Source organism: Chanodichthys erythropterus, chromosome 13 (genome assembly GCF_024489055.1).
Source record: "Chanodichthys erythropterus isolate Z2021 chromosome 13, ASM2448905v1, whole genome shotgun sequence".
Classification (NCBI taxonomy): Eukaryota; Metazoa; Chordata; class Actinopteri; order Cypriniformes; family Xenocyprididae; genus Chanodichthys; species Chanodichthys erythropterus.
The window spans coordinates 21788574-21806839 of NC_090233.1; the positions used below are offsets into that span (position 1 = coordinate 21788574).

The following is an 18266-nucleotide window of genomic DNA, read 5'->3' on the forward strand; positions in this document are numbered from 1 at the left end:
GCAACTGTTCATATCGAATTTGTGTGTCCCATGGTGCTTTTTCGTTTGACACATTATCTGTGTTGGTTTTTGGTTTCTATGGCAATGATGTTGTGTTGGTATGGACAGGTTGGACCGGTTTGAAACATGTTTGATGCCTAACAATATGACAATGTGTAGCTGCTGCACTGGACTACTACATGTCATGAAGCAGCAGCAGAAATGTAGGAGGCTAACACGCACGGCTTTATTCCATGCTGCCGTTTCCACCACACAATGAAAGAAGTGAAAACACCTCATCATTGGACCATGGAGATGTCTCCATTATATTATAATTTTCTGTGTGACCTGCACATAGACAACAACGCAACACTACCTGTTCTGCAATGACATCTGATGTGTTTACATTTTGAGAAAGTGAAATAGACAGAAAAGCTATGCGAAATCTGATCAGAACTGTCAGACTGACAGAGATTTCCAGAAATGACATTTGAATTACATTTCAAACCACATGTGAATGTAGCTTGAAATGGATTAGAAAAAATAATTTTCATGTGATTTTTTTGTCATTCACACTTTCTAAATATGATCAGATTCCAATTGGATATGCAAAAAAGTGACCATAAACGGGAATACATACCTTGGTCAGAGTCGGATTTATCCGAAGAGATGGTGGAGCCCATGCTGTCCATACGTGTGCGTTCCACACCCAGCTGCTCCAGGCGTCTGCGCAGGTGCCTTTGTTCTCTTTGCAGCTGGTCTATAGTGTGCTGGGCCTTCCGCTCGCTATCTTCCAACCTCTGCAAAGACACAAGATTTTTTTAAAGAAATGAATACTTTTATTCATTTATAAAGACTTGCTTTCAGCTGAAAGTAGCTAAAACTGGTCGTTAAATGTCGCTAGATGACGTCATACTGGCGAGTCCACTGATCTATATAAATAAAAATATAGATCAGTGGGCGAGTCACGGAATCTAGATAAGGTTTGTCCAAAAAGTTGCTAGATTTGAGCCTCAGGCTTTTGAAAAAAAGTCTCAAAGGTTTGAAATAACTTGAGGATGAGTAAATGATGACAGAATTTTCATTTTTGGGTAAACTATTCCTTTAATGTTAACTAATGTCAACAAATGGAACCATATTATAAAGTGTTACTAAATTGTTTATTGTGAATATTATAAGATTTTATAAATTTAATTAAGCAGGGTTTTTGGTGCCTGCCAAAATGAATCTTTGTTCTGCCAAATATTTATTTGTTAATTTATTAGATTAATGTGATGATAGCCAGCTGCTTTAAAACACTCCTGCGAGTGTTTGTGTAAGCGCTCTGTGAAGAGCGTCAAAGGTTTCTATTTACAACCAGTTTTTGCAGCATTGAGCTTTGAAGCCAATCACAGACATATATGTTGAGCCTATGAACGAAATGGCCAATCTTGTGTTTTAGAAGAGTTTTAGAGTGGTTTTGTTGAGTGCAAGTTCTGCATGCTCACAAATCCTTTCATTGTAACTTGCAAAATAATACACCTGCCACTTTTTCTATGTAATGTGTTATATATTGGACATTTTATTACTAACTTTTCAGTTACTAATCAGTCACTCAGTGATTTTTTTACATATAAATGTACAGATTTTTAAATATAAAATAGTTCTAAGCACTTTGTTTTATGATCAGTCCTGACAGTGATTATTTTTATTTCATGAATAAATATGATAAGTTAATATTACAAACTGCATTTATTTTGGATTTATTGTCAGTACTGGGCTCACAGTTCACATGGGTAGGGTACTTTGTACTGTGTGTGTGAATGACAGTGTTCATCCGCCACCACCAAAGACCAATTTTGACCCTGGAAAAACCCTGTTAAGCAGCTCACATGAAGTTTTAAGCACTTCGGATCACTGCATTTCAGTCTTCTGAGAATCTTTTTGTGCTTTAATGCCACCAAACAATATTAACTACCAAGGGGATGTTGGCACATACCTTGATGTATCCCTTAGCCTTCATAAGTAGGCTGAGGGTTGTGTGCCTGTTTGAGTCTGGTCCTAAGGGCACGAGGGATTTCAAGCGTTCCAAACACAGTCTTAAATGTGCCCTCCTGGGTGGTTGATGTGGGGAAAAGAGAGAAAGAGAGTGAGTCATAAAAGCAATGCAACTACAACAACATATTCAATAAGCAGTAGAAACAACATGAATGATATAAACAAGAAGAATGTGACTGCAAATTTAATACATTTCAGTTTGTTCCGCACATAAAAGTAAAGGAAGAATTCAAAAGACTTGGAATATAGTGCATGAATCATACCGACTAGTTTCATCATAATTCTGTGTCATTTTTGAAGCTCGAAAGGTTCAGTTTCTGTTCATTATAACTGCATGGGATAAAAAACAAAGCACAAACTATTTTCTTCAAAAAATCTGTTACACAGAAGAAAAAGTCAAAGATTTGCAACAAAAATGTTGGATGAACTATTGTTTTAAAGGGGTCCTATTTTGCTTGAGTTGCATTAGTGTGTTGAAACTCGCGGTTATGCTAAGGGGCGCTCAATGTGGTCGACCAGTCCAACCAATGAGAGCATATTGTTTTTTTTGGAAGGAGGGGCTTCATAAAGACAGGAACTAAACAGAGCGTCACTGACAGAGAGGTGCTGCAACAATGTAAAATATGTGAAAAATTATGTGTTTTTGAACATTCAAGCAGGAAAACCTATTCAAGTAGACCCCAAAAAAACAATTAAAACTTTGAAAAAGGGCATAATAGATCCTATTTAATAATGTGAAATGCCTAACATGCCAGTGAATAAGCCAATGAATATAACATCAAGACATTATTATGCTGGCATTCACATGGTACGAATACAACAAATACACCTGTTATTTAAATAAGGATCATTAAGTTTATTCCCCCAAATGCTACTCTAACTTCCTTCCTCTCTCCTGTGTGCGAACGGGATTCACAGCTGCTGGGGTGTGGTGATGATAGGTGCCAGCGGCCACATGACCTGTTATGCAACCTGCCAGAAACTGCAGACTGCTTTGCTTTGCTGCTGTATTTGTATGGAGGCGTGGGTCACAACCCAACTATTTTACTGCTGCTGCTCAGCGGCTGCATATCAACGTCTGCATATTAGCAATGCGTGTTCTGCCAACAGATAAGTGTGTACGTGTTGACTGTGGGCAGCTCTTCGTAAGCCACTATAGTTAAGCATGTAATAATTTAGTAACACTTTACAATAAGGTTCATTAGTTAACTACTTGTTGTCATGAACTAAGAATGAACAATACTTCTACAGCATTTATTAATCTTAGTTAATGTTAATTTCAACTTTTACTAGTACATCATGGAAATCAAATAATGTATTTGTTATCATTAGTTAATGCACTGTGAACTAACATGAACAAACACTGAACAACTGGATTTTTATTAACTAACATTTACAAAGATTAATAGATACTGTAACAAATGTATATCTCATTGTTAGCTCATGGTAGTTAATACATTAACGAATGAGACCTTATTGTAAAGTGTTACCAATAATTTATATATGCATAATATAACAAGAGGATGTAAAATGAAAGGTGTCATTTTGACATATTCAAATGTTGAGAAGATCACGCAAATCGTGTGGTCACAAACAAACTACTGGAAAAAAAGAACTAAAATACTATTCCAACCTTGTAGCAACAAGATTCATAACCTACAAAAAAACTAGGTTCCAGTTGTACCAAAATGCACACTAAAATATGCTATAATATAATAGTATAATGTGAAAAAAACCCTTCATATCACCACTGTGAAACATTGTAAAAACACTGATATGAAATAGTGTCCAACTATGTTTCTCTTAAAGTGTTCACCCAAAAATTTAATTTCTGTCATTATTGGCCGGATCATCATTGCTTTCTTGGGAGATAAAAAACCCTCTCGGATTTCATCAAAAATATCTTCATTTGTGTTCCGAAGATGAACAAAGGTCTTGCAGGTTTGGAGCGACATAAGGGTAAATTAATGACAGAATTTTCATTTTTGGGTAAACTAACCTTTTAAATATTGCTGCAGCAGTTCAAGGCCAGTTCAAAGCAAATTATTAAATGAATGTGCAAACACAGGGTAAATGAGAGCAATATCATACTGCCAAAGAACAAGGTTGTGTGTACACCTGCCTCTCCAGCAACACGTGCTGGAGAACACACCCAGACAAAGGGGAATGTTTGCACCACTGCTCGACGCTTACATACAGTGCGAGGTTAAGTGGTCCGAAGGTCGGGAATACTATTACATAACTTCAGAATTTGCCACCAAAGTGGTGACATAACCTAAGTGGCCTGGTGTTTGTTAAGCAAATACAGACTGTGTATGCAGTCCGCCATTTACACACAATGGGTGTTGCTGTCACAGGGTCAGTCACAGTACGCTCAGATTCGTTTCTCTTTCTCATCCGTTTTCTCTCCTCATACATAGTGTTTGAAACTTTAGGGTCATTAAGATATATTTTTAAGAAGTCAATATTTTTATTTTAAGGATGCATTATACTTTGAACTATTAATAAAAGAATCCTAAAAGAAAATTGGTCTCACAAAAATATTAATCAGCACAACTGTTTTCAACAAATGTTTCTTAAAATTATTTCTGAAGGATCATGTGACAGTGAAGACTGGAGAAATGCTGAAAATTCAGCTTTTCCATTTAAATATAAAACTGTTATTTTAAATAGTAATAATATTTCACTATATTGCTGCATTTTTGATCGAATAAATACAGCATTGGTGAGCATTAGAGACCTCTTTTAAAAACGTTTTTTAAAAATTCAAGCAACCCCAAGCTTTTGAATGGTATTGCATATGAAACAGGATATTCCCTGTCCAGAGTCACAGCATGCAGTGTCTCTACCAAAAAACAAAACAAAACAAAACACCCCAGTTCTGTGGGACACCCTATATCTGTTCTACCATGATCCTTTAAACAGGTCAGCCTCTCTCTATTCGACCATATGACTTTTAGCACAAATCACCATCCTCTCCCGGCTTTGACTTCTGACCTCTAAGTAATTGTCTTAACCCCACTGGAGAACAGTACATGCCAAGGCCTGTGTAGCGGCCTGGAGCTCAGGTTACAGATCTAAACCCTCTCTCAAGACAAACAGGCCACGGCTATGCGAAGTCAATCTTGAGACAAACAAACACACCGCCTCGCAGGCAAATTTAACCTGTGCTTATGTTTGAGATGGTGTGTGTCTGCTATTGTGGCTCCTGTTGACTGAAAGAACATTGTTTACAGCAGTTGTTTGCATATTCTCTGCAACCCTGCACTGTTAAACTATAAAAACAGCCTTTCCCTCTGCCTATAGGGTGAGTGTGTGTATGACATTTGGCCCATAACTGGTGCAGGGAAAAAATGTATGCCATGTGTGACATTGAGGTCACTGGGACAAATGTAACAGTTTCACATAATACAGGTGTGTCATTATATAAGACACTGACTGATATGCCCCAGGTTTTCTGAGGGGCATTTCAGGTGAGATTTTAAATGTCACAAAGCTAAACTATGAGTCAGGTGCAAACAAAATTGCTCAACTTTTCACAAACATTCAGACATTTTCCACTTGATGGAAAATAACATGGGTGAAAAAAATTGTAAAAAACCATCCAAAAATAGATTTGCATTGAAGAAGGAATCAAATTCATATTTAGGGAAATCATATATCGCTATTCCACAATAAGAATCTGGTACAGTAGGAGTAAAATTAGTACAATTAGTATGTTGTATTTAGTACAATTAGTATTTGATCAATAATACAGTAAAAACAGTCGTGTAATATTATTACAATTTAAAATAACTGTTTTCTATTTGTTTTCTCTACCTGTGATGGCAAAGGTGAATTTTCAGCAGCCATTACATGATTCAGAAATACTTTAATGATTTGGTGCTCAAGAAACATTTCTTATGATAATCAATGTGCTACAACAGTGCTACATCTTTAGCAGGACTTTTTGATTCAGAACAAAAGAAGAGCATTTCTATTCAAAAATTCAAAATAAAAAATAAATTTTTAAACAGTCGTGTATATCTGCTAACCAATCACAGTACCGACTTGGGAGTCGAACAATTATGTAACTGACGTAGCTTACAACATAAGCTGTCCAGAAATATTCATAGCACATTAGGGCTTTTCACACTGCGTTTTACTCCGGGTTATCTTCATTCTAAACACTGCTGTTAACCTGAGTAAAGGAACATTCTACACTTGTAATTTAGAAGCAGGGTTAGCACAGCTTTTTACCCGGGTTAACCCCGCATTGTGGTGCCAAACCTGTACAGTGTGAAACAATGCAGTGTTAGAATGTTACAACTAGACGCTTAGCAACAGACAACCAATCAGGTTTTCTCATAATCACATGCTTTGGACAATCACGGAAACACTGCGCATTGTATATAAACAGTAAATTCAGCATTTGAGAGGAAAAATGTCAAATGCTGAGAGAAATCGCGACAATCTGAGTGAAGAAGAGACCGTTTCATTCTTACCTTTATAGTCTGAAATGTCCATTCAGAATAAACTCGATAGTACAGTCAGCAACACAAGGATGTGCAATGCTAGTGCTTTAAATGTTAACATGTTGCATATTCTGCATTCATCCAATCAATGACACTGACAATGCAAATATGCAAATAAAAAGGTTAACCCAGGGTTTAGGAATGTACAATGTGAAACGTAAGCTTATGAATACCCAGGACTAATTGTTAACCCTGGGTAAATTATGAGCAATGTGTAACCCAGGATTCCATTCACCCAGGGTTTAGAATGGCCCAGGATTAACTATTTCAAGTGTGAAAAGCCCTATTGTGGTCTTTGTTTATTCGATTTTACTTCTAGTTACTCCTTCTTTGAAGAGAACAAATCTAAACATCCAAAATAATTTAATTCAGCTTTTTTACGGAATTAATGACAAATTAATTCACAGTAATTAATTCACTCATACATGAAATAAATAAAAATAAAACAATACAAGAAAATCATAATGGCTTACGGTCACACCACCCTGAGCATGCCCGATCTCGTCCAATCTCAGAAACTAAGCAGGGTCGGCCCTGGTTAGTACTTGGATGGGAGAAAATCATAATGAAATAAAATGAAAGAAATAAAGTCCTTATTAAGTAAGAGAGAAACAGTGGGAATGGAATCGGGAAAAAGTCAGATTCAAACTTGCATCATTTGCATCATCACTTGTTGCATCATCTGCACAGGCGCCATGGCTTAATGTTGAATAACTACTAGGCCACAGTACTAGCCTTGTTATATTTTTTTGAACCAGTGAAGTTCACGGCCACATGAATCATCAAAACACAGCTGTGCTGGTCTCACATCAGACATGTTGGCCATTTATTCAAATCTGCATCCCAAATGCACTCCCACTCGAGTTGCTTTATGAATATCAACACTGGACTCCATTTTGAGCCAGTGTGAAACAAAAGCATAGACATGGGGAGCCTCGTTTTCCTTCTTTGGCTGGATTTTTCTAAACCGTAGATGAAAGCCACTCTTCAGAAATGAATAGCAGATCAGTTGTCCAGAGCACTGTGACCTCAGAGCTTCAGTCTGATGTATGCAAGAGACACACTTCGCTAGGCACGAATGGGCGGGGAGTGCATCTTAAGCTGTGTGCATTGTTAGGAGTGTAAAGTCAAAGTCCAGACACCCTGGTTTTGCTTATTGCTAAGCCTGACAGCATGTATTATTCAACGCGTTCGGGCAAGATGAGCTCAGAGCTCGGTGCGTGTTACCCAAACCACATCGCGCTGGTGACGGAGACGTTAAGCCTGGTTCATTAGCGAGATCTTTCACATTCGATATTTCAGGTCACCCATTTATTGAGGGTTTATCTCTAGGTCAAAGCTGAATGTATACATCAGCCGATTCACTGACCTTAATACTTATCTCTGAGCAACATCTGGGTGCTAGTGGACACACGTGAAAAGAAACGGCTCCAAAAAGTCTGAAATATGGCATTCGGTCACATTCCCTGGTCGTTTAGCTTTTAATTACAGAAGTTTAATCTTAATCTTATCAGCAAGGGTGTAATGAGGTATAATCCTGCAAGCTTATAGATAAGAACTAACAACTGTGACAATAGCATGAAGGTTATGAACATACCTGTTCTTCTCCATCTCGTTGTGTGTAGACCTGCAGAGACAGAAAGAGGAAGATGTTAGGAATTAAGTGCTTAGTCTTTTTTATTAACATTTACATTTATGCATTTGGCAGACGTTTTTATCTAAAACGACTTGCATTACATTTTATCAGTTCATGCATTCACTGGTAATCAAACCCATGAGCTTGGCATTGATAGCAGATAGTTTCGTAAATTTAGGTTAAAATCTGAGAGCTTTCTGTCCCTCTGGTGACAGCTACACAACTACCACTTTGACCTTTCAAAAAGTTCATAAAGAGATTGTAAAATTAATCCATATGAATTGAGCGGTTTAATCCAAATTTTCTCAAGAGACACGGTTGCTTTATATGATGAACAGACTGAATTTAGGCCTTTATTCACATATAAATATTCATCATTCACAGATCAGTTGTGGTAAAGGGAAGCTCAGGCATGTATGCTTGATGCGTGCGGGAACCAATGAGGTTCATTCTCGTGTTGCGCAGCACGTTTGAGCTTCCGCAAGAGGTTTGTTCTCAAGCAGTTTTGGTTGAGCTTTTGTTTATGTTCATTGATCAGTTAAATCTGTTTATCCTATAAAGCGATCAAGTTTGGACTAAACCACTCAATTAATATGGATTCGTTGTATGATCTCTTTATGAACTTTTTGAAGTGTCAAATTGGTAGTTATGTAGCTGTCAAAAAGATCTTTGTGTTCCGAAGAGTAAAGAAAGTCTTACGGGTTTGAAACGACATCCGGGTGAGTAATTAATGACAGAATTTTAATTTTGGGGTGAACTATCCCTTTAAATCGTGCAGGGGTGCGTTTCCCGAACAACGATGTAACTCGCTGCTGAACTACCATAGTACGATGCACCGTTGAACAAATCAACAATTTCCCGAAACCGTATTGTCGCAAACTTGTCGTTCAACCACGTTGGTGAATGACGTCACGCAGGTGGTGGAGTAATAACTTCTTTAAATGAATTCGTTTGAGATCGAATTAATGGTAGAATTTCTGCTATAAATTACGGACATGGCATTAGAGGACTAGTTCTCATTTTCCCCAGTTTTTTTTTATTTCCAGATTAAATCAAATGCTTGTTCTGACATACTAGAGCCCGTACGCACATGCGCACTCTTCAAAAACGGTGCTTTAAATCTCTTGACAAACTAAAATATATAAATGACATTTATATATATTCTAAATAAAAGATACATTGTACTTAATGTCAGCTTGCTTATTTTGCTCAAGATAATGATTTATTAAGTCCACATGTCATAAAAACAAGAAATATGCTTCTAACCACAGCTCGAGAGCTGTCGTTCCAACCACATAAGTTTGCGATGCAGTTTGCGAATGTTCCTTTGAACTGTGGTTTCGGGAAACACCAAATCGTTGAACTATATAAGTAACGACGGGACTTGCGATGTTAGTTGGCTAACGATGCTTTTGGGAAACGCACCCCTGTTTGTAAAGGAGACGGTCGTTAATACTTTTCTAAATGATCAGGCTCACAATTTTTGTCTGGTGGATGATAAAATGAGCAAAAGAATCCAACAGACCAGAATGTTACAGAGAATTGAGGGAAGGCTGTCTTGATTTGAACCACCTAGCAACTACACAAAACACCCTAGCAACCATGCAGTAATGCCCTGGCAACTGCCCACAACAACTTAGCATTATATCAGCAGTTTTAATAGAAACATTTTAAAAAATAGTTTTTATATTCAGTCAGATAGAGGAAATGACACAGGAAATTAAAGCAAATTTTAAATGAGTTTAAAAATAAAAATATTTTAAAGTAATATTTTAATATTAAAATAATAAATCAAATGTTTAGGCATATATTAAGAATATAAATATTATATAGACTAACAACTATTATAAATATTTTACAGACAATATTTTAATATTTTGTCAATGTTATTTAACAAAATGACAATTTAGAAGCCAATTATTATATTTTAGGGGGAAATAAATGTCATCTCCATGATATCACATATTTTTCGCACAACATAATATATTGTTTTTTAAACATAAAAATTAAATAAATAACTCCCCTTACAAGGGGATATATTTGGGGACTCTGGTTTTTAAACCCCCCTGAACTAATGGACAGGCTAAGGCTCCAACATCACCTCCATGTTCTTAGGACTGAAAGGCACACAGAGACCACTGTGCTCACTTCTGATTTGAATGTTCAGTACAAAGGTGAACTGGTGTCTGTGTGTGTACGTGTTGTAAAGGCTACATAGGAACAAACTCCAAAACTTTAAGGGCCTCTGGGCTTGTTTAGTGGATGCAGGAGTTGCCAAAATGCTAATTGCTGATCGCAAATGTACTCTGTCCTCTGTGTGTCTCTCTCTCTCTCTCTCTCTCTCTCTCGCTACGTTCACAAAATACATAGAGGCCCTTGGCCCTGCTTAGCAACAGTAACTAGAAACACAAGCCTGAGACACAAGACGGTGGTGGGGGGTAGAGTCCTCACACACCATGTGAATGAAGGCTCGCTTCACAGAGGCCATTTCTAGATCAACAGAGAAGTGAAAGAGAGGCAAAGCAGAGGAGAGAAAGATGAGGGAAAACAAGAGCTCAATAGACAATAAGTCCAATATCGTTTTTGCTGCCTTAAAGTCATAATAAACTGATGATAAAATTCATGAGATTAGCACACATGAATGCACCACAATGTCATAGCTACCACTGGGAGCTTGTTTTCCATTTAAAATGTGAATGCTGACTGTACAATTTAGATTTGCATTTTACTTACAGTTGAAAATATGACACATCCCATTATTCTCAAAGGCACCACAAGAATAATAAAACGCAAATTAAGCTTTACGCCAGGTTCTTGACATGTGTTTTTTTTCTGTGCCCATTTTAATAGGTTAGAGTGTACACAAGGCACACGGATGCGGTCCAGCAATGCGTTCCAGGAGCGTTGCGTTGCAGGAGCGATCATTTATGCACAGTCTGTTTTTGCTGTGCTGCTCACGCTGAATTAAAGTGACAGCGCACTGTTCGCATAAAAAATTAACTTATGTATTAGCATGAATATGTAGTACTTTCACCATAAATGCATATAATAAAACTCTACTGTGTTTCACAGCCAACATATGGCTTTTTGCCCAGGGTAAAGCAAGGTAAATTACACCTTACCTCAATAAGGAGGCATAATGGACGGTGGCACTCGTCTCTTTGTGGGGGTGAAAAAAAAAAAAAGAGTTCTGTATGACCCACAGAATTTCTTATATAAAGATTTAAATTAAAAAGAAAAGGCATGAAAGTCATTTGTTTTTTTCAATTGTAAGTTTTCTTTTTAAAATGTTTGTGATTTTAATATAAGAAAGAGTCTGTATTTAAATGTTTTCCCCTTGCTTGAGCAACTTAATATATAAAATTTTATAGAAGTAATGCATTGAATAATATTTTGTTTAAATTTAGTGTGTTTAAACGTGAATAAGTCTTTTGTATAACTGTGATTGTATAACTGTACTATGTACAAATAGAATCTCAATGCTGGCAAAACTTTTTTTTTAGTAACAACTTTTGGATTTGAAATAAAAATAATGAATAAATGTTGTGTTTGTGCTATATAGCCACGGATCAGTTGCGCACTGCAATCACGGCACATGCGAAAGCACACGAGCATGTGCTGCTCCTGCACACGCACTGCAAATGGAGTATGTGTGAATCTGGAGTTACTTATACACCTAAGGCACATCTCTTGCTTTTCAGTTTACTGTAGTCTTGCTAAAAAGCTTCCTTTCTTTGTTGGGAAGTGAAAAAGATAAAATTTACAATTTCGTTCAAATGCTTGGAGTTGGTAAGACTTTTTTAAACAATTCTGAAAGAAGTCTCTTATGCTCAATTATTTGAGCAAAAATGCCGTAAAAACAGTAGTATTGTGAAATATTATTACAATATAAAATGACAGTTTTCTATTTTCTATTGACAAAGTTAAGTTAGCCCTGGTGGATACAAATATTCTGACTGAAACACCCTGACCCTTCCATCCAGACAGGGATATTCTCTGCTTTTACTGTTATTTTTCTTTCTTTTTTATGCATTCCAGTTTTATTTTAATGTATTTGTTTCCTCTTTATGTAAAGCATTTTGAATTACCATTGTGTATGAAACGTGCTATATAAATAAAATTGCCTTGCCTGTTTGAATATATTTTAAAATGTAATTTATTTCTATAATGACAAAGCTGAATTTTCAGCAGCCACGCTAATCTGGTGCTCAGGTGACATTTCTTATTTTGATCAGGATTATTTGATGAATAAAAAGTTTAAAAGAAGAGCATTTTTTTTTTATATTTTTGTGTCATTGTAACTTGTACATGTATTTTGTCTCTTTTGATCAATTTTAATGTGTCCTTGCTAGGGGTGTAACGATATCCTCATGTCACGATTCGATACATATAACGATATACTGATATTATTATGATACAAAAAAGTACTTTTGATTAAAATGCTAAATTTGGTATTACACTGGAGGTGGAAATGTATAGACTTGGAATTGGTGCTGCAATACACATGACAATGTTGACAACAGAGTAATGATTCTGAAGTTGAAAATACAGAATTATTTTAGACAAATATGCTTGCACTCTGTCACTAACTAGATATATTTAAAATAATGTAGGCCACTTTTTACTGGTAACACAAGACATTTGGCATTATCAGGACCCACAAATATTCCCCCATTGCATTATTTTACATTATATTCAACAGTATAACAACAGTATATATAGCAGTTTAATGTAGTACACTAAAACTCTGTAAACTTGAATTTTCTCACGCAGTAATTTTCAGTTTTGGTGAACTATCCACAGTACATACTATCACTATCCACGATACATATTGTTGCATTTTTGTTTTGCGATATATTGTGACATGATATATTATTACACCCCTGGTCCTTGCTGAATAAAAGTAGTAATTTCTTTTGAACCGACCCAAAATTTTAGAACAGTAGTGGAAATAAGACATTAAATGTATGATATTAAATTCTAGCAAAAAAAAAAAAAAAAAAAAAAATCATAATTATGATAACGATTTCCGAAATGAAAAAGAAAGAACTTTCCCAGGAAATTTAAAGGCAGCATTTCTGTATATCAGCAACTCAACACTCTTGCCCAATCAAATTAGTGGATTGGAACTGTATAAAATGTAGAAGGTGGACCTGCAACTTGGAATGCTACCTGTCCAAGAGCTTACATGGGCACTAGAGCATGGGTCAGGGTTAGATCACTGCAAACAGCAGAATGAGAACTCAGAAGGATCGTATCATCTCCCTCTCATTCATCTATCCTTCAAACTGACCTCATGACCCCTTCGGCAGTAACCCTCACTCTCAAAATACCTCCGGTGTTGGAGCAGAGGACTTCTCATCTCAGAGTCTCACAGTAACTGTACTCCCTTAAAGAAAACTTCAAAAACGCTTCTTATCGTTTATGGCCCTTTATCTGTGTAGACAACATATTTAATTTGACAAAGCTGTGAAGGATATACGGACAAGTCTACCTTGACTAAGGTCCATAATTGCTCTTTCTGAATGTTTTGAGACTGGCTGGTTACATTTATAAACAAGCTTTCTAACATTAGTGCGCCCATGCAAAGAGATCAGCTGATCTGCTCAGCTGGCATCTCGCTAAGGAGGTGGATTTTGGGGGGTTGGTGTGGGGGATCGACGGATACCAGTGACATAACAGCTCGTATCACTGTGCAACGCCAAGCTGACTCCCCTCGTTGCTACTGTACTTGCCAGACCACCTGTTCCAACACATAAAAGGCCAGTTTCTTACAAGATATCTGGTCCGATTAGCTGCATATACATCCAGTTCATCTTGTAATGGCTCAAAGGCATAACACTGTGTTACCCACACAGCATTAGAACAGCATAGTGAATACAAAAAGGACTTAAAATATGGCACCAGTGCACACATTCATATAGGAACAAGAGGAGAACCCACGACTGCTGCTGTGTGCATTAGCCCACATACCGTCTGAATATAAGCGAGAGGTAGGAGGAGCACTGTCATATATATAATGGGGGTGTTCAAGCTGCGCTGGTTGCCTGGATCGAGGAGAAGAGATGAGGGGGAGGGGGAGAGGAGGCACCAGCCCACCACTCTCACACATATACAGATCAGGGACACACACTGCCACCCTTCCCCCACGATCCATCAGGAAATGCAACCACGTAAAGCTGGAGGGGAAGGCAGGTTTGCAAGGGAGATCCACTATGTGGGAGATCCACCTGACCTACATATAATAAAGGTTTTACACAACACACACACTCAACGTAAACAGCATTCCTGAGATGCTTTTCAGTAGCTCTGTCATCGAATGCACACTCATGGCTCAAGCGACTGAATGACTTTCCATCCTCCAAGTGGTGTGAATGGACGGGAGAGCCGTCTTATGAGTCAGGCATGCAGTTGGAGAGATGTGAGGAGTTTATTCAGTGCAGAAACACTGGTTGTGTTCTAGAGCAAAAGCGCTTCATGCATGATGCATTAACACCAGTGCTGGTGTAGTGAATGTAGGTTACTTGCAGGCTGTGCGAATGATTTCTGATGCATGTGGTGCAACAAAACTTCTTGATATACTAGTTTGATCTTTTTTCTTTTTTTTTTAAATGCAGCCAGATTATGATCAAGTTTTTTTTGTAATAGCAAGTCATTTTGCACCCACTTGCTTTCCAACACCTGCTATTCTTAAAAGAAATGCAACATGCATTGCATATGCAATATGCAAATAAAATATTGCAACATATAATTTACAGAAATTAAAGACATCTTTTCATGTCTATAGCAGTTAATGGAGGATGAACACATCATGGTTTCATATCGTGTTTAAACTGCTGAGCCAAAGAGTGGAACAGGACTATAGCTTTGATGCCACAAAATGTCTAACTAGCCATATTTTTTATACGCTACTGTTAAAGGGATAGTTCACCCAAAAATAAGAGATCTGTCATCATTTACCCACCCTCAAGTTGTTTCTTTCTTCTGCTGATCACAAGAGATATTTTGAAGAATATGGGTAACCAAACAGTTGATGGGCAAGGGAAGTCAGTGGGGCCCATCAACTGTTCAGTTACTGACATTCTTCAAAATATCTTCTTTTGTGCTCAGCAGAAGAAAGAAATTCATACAGGTTTGGAACAACTTCAGGGTGAGTAAATGATGACAGATCTTTCATTTTTGGGTGAACTATCCCTTTTAAGTCAGCATGAATTGGAAGTCACGATAGTCTTTTCTTCTCTGTTGTGACGGCTTCTGGGGTGAGAAAAAATTTTGGGCGGAACTTGATTTCATATTTGTGAATTGATTAAATCATAGGAAGTTGGTCATTGCTCAGTTGTGGAGGATATTTATTCCCACCCTCCGCAGACTCACGTCATGAAGAGAACAGAGAACATTTGGAGGGGGAGGGGAGGTTAATGTTTTTAATTAAAGATTACAAGGCCATATGAATAAAAAAAAAGATGTGCACCAATAAATCATTTATAATAAACACTGCAACATTTTGTAAAACATAAAAAATTGTCAATTTTGATTTCCTGGTAAGGTAACTATACATACTGTTTGGTGTCAGTGAGATTTTTTTTTAAAATAAACTCATACTTTTATTCAGCAAGGATGGATTAAATACGATCCCTTATTATAAGATGACAGCAACAAATGTTGAGTGATTACTTGTACTCTGCAATGGCATGTCTAGAGACCTGTTACATTAAAAAGACAGCTCCTGTGTTTTCTTTATAAACTAAACCAACATTCATACAACAACTTCCTCTGTACACCCCATAAGCCTGTATATAAATAGCTACAAACCCAGTGCTCCTTGTTAGGTCTTAATATCCAGTTACAAGCCACACAAACACAGTTTAGACTTGGGGACTGTTCTTAGCATGCAGGGTCACACAATAACTAGACTTTTATCCAAGGTCATATTCCTAAAATGGTTCATCTCCATGATTCAGAAGCAGCAGCTTATGTGACCCTATGCTGACCTGTTTAAGAGGGACCTTGTGGCTGTGAATCAGTATCATATGCAAAGTATGACAGCAATGTGTGCTGTCAATCATCTACAGTTAAAAGATCTCCCCTTAGTGTAAGAATAAAGTTTATCTGTCCCTAAAGCCCTGCTTACCTTTATCAGACCAGTCAGATTCAGTGTAACACTGCATCCTAACCAGACATGTAATTAGCCAATAAGAACATATCTGATGTTTAATATACAGTTATGTGTATATGGATCAATGAGATTTCACTGTGGGTGGGGCTAATCAATGCAAAGTCATAAAAAATATAGCACAACAGTGAGGTACTGTAAGTAAAATTCCCATTAATTTTCTATATAAGGGAATAGATTTTGAATGAAAACTGATTAACCTTTAAAGACAGACCTACTGTACGCATCAAGGTTGTTAAACAATGGTTGATGGCTTTAACAAAAGCATATACCTGTATTATTTATATTATTTCAGCTGTGATTCAGCTGTGTTTAACAGCAGAATTCCTGGTAAAAAACTACATTACCCATGATTCTGCAAAGAAATCTCCACCAATCAGAGAATCTCATCAAAATAACTCTTTAGTGCTAACTTTTCTCATGAAGCATTTATTATATATACTGCACGGCCAAAAAAAAGAAAAAAAAAAGAAAAAAAGTCGCTGTTTGGATTTAAATTTGGTAAATACTTAAGAGTCTATGACTGGATCATTATTGCTGTGATTATTATGTTTCTAGCACATTATATGTTTGGCAACAGTTCTTTTAACCCTAATTAATGGAGTGTGTAGCTTTTTATTTCTTAAACAACCATTTAGGAAGATATATCATGGGTAGGATGACAAAGCCAAGATTCATCAGGCTCAAATTGTGAAAGAATGGTTGGGAGGGACCATGAAGAATCATTTTCAAACATGAATTGGCACCTGAGTCCTGCCTTAAAGGGATAGTTCACACAAAAAAACTCACCCTCAAGACATCCTAGGTGTATATCTTCTTTCAGACGAACAAAATCGGAGATATATTTTAAAAAATCCTTAGTCCTCCAAGGTTTATAATGGTTGTGTATGGTAACACAAATTCTGAAGACAAAAAGCATAGCATGGCATTGTGTACTACGTCGTCAAGTAAGCGTTTTTTGGACGTACCTCAAATGCATATGGCTGTCGAGCCAGAAGCTTGTTATTTTACTTTATAAAGTTTTAAATAAGGACACTTATCTTACACAAACGCATCAATTCGCTTCAAAGGGCTTTTATTAACCTCCTTGAGTTGTATGGATGCAGTCTTTTTCAGAATTTGGGTTACCACTCACAACCATTATAAACCTTGGAGGACTAAAGGATATTTTTTAAATATATCTCCGATTGTGTTTGTCTGAGGGTGAGTAAATCATGGAATAATTTTAATGTTTGGGTGAACTATCCCTTTAAATTCATTGAAAATCTTTGGGATATGCTCATCTCTTGCATTGTCAGTACAAGATCTTGACCAAAAATTGATGCACCTCTTGATGAAAATAATGCTTCATGGGATTGTAGTTCTTTCCCCTCATTAAAGCTGTTTTTGTCTGATTTTCAAATACATTTTTTGCTTCAAGTCAGAATTTGCGATGTTGTGATCAGTTTGTAGCTGGTTGGTTTGGTACATGGCTTATAACAAAAGCTTTTTTCAAAATCCCTATGGGAAAAATACTACCGGAATAAAGGCCACCAAAAACGAATGCACTCAATTGAAAACCGAGCAACCAAACAAAAACTCCTGTAATGACTGCAGCTGGTTAGAGTTGCCTGTTTAGAACATAATGTAACAGAACATTTCCTAGAAAGTGGAGTTTAAGATACATGGCTCACATCATGTTCAGAAAAGAGATAAAGCTGGCATAAAGCTGGAATACTGATGATTTTCGCCTTAAAGCTGCAATGAAACAGAAGAGGCATTTCTTTGGTTTTGTGATGTACATCTGAGTGTAGTGGATTATCAGAAAAAAAGAAGAGGACAGGGACTTCCTTTTTCGAAGCATTGATGTTGATTGGACTTTGAAGATGAACGCGAGTTTGTGGGGTTTAAGCAGACTACGAGTGTCACCAGAGAGAAGCTCCAGTTA

General features: G+C 37.0%; 1 protein-coding gene across 1 annotated transcript in view; it reads right to left on the minus strand.

Moving 5' to 3' along the window:
• The window catches only part of mxd1 (MAX dimerization protein 1), a 30436-nt gene that overhangs the window by 9321 nt on the left and 2849 nt on the right, over positions 1 to 18266 (minus strand). The window contains exons 3-5 of the mRNA XM_067406612.1: positions 8128 to 8157; positions 1958 to 2072; positions 620 to 779 (exon numbers count right to left, since the gene is read on the minus strand). Coding sequence (XP_067262713.1) covers positions 620 to 779; positions 1958 to 2072; positions 8128 to 8157 — 305 coding nt within the window. The remainder of the gene's footprint in view (positions 1 to 619; positions 780 to 1957; positions 2073 to 8127; positions 8158 to 18266) is intronic.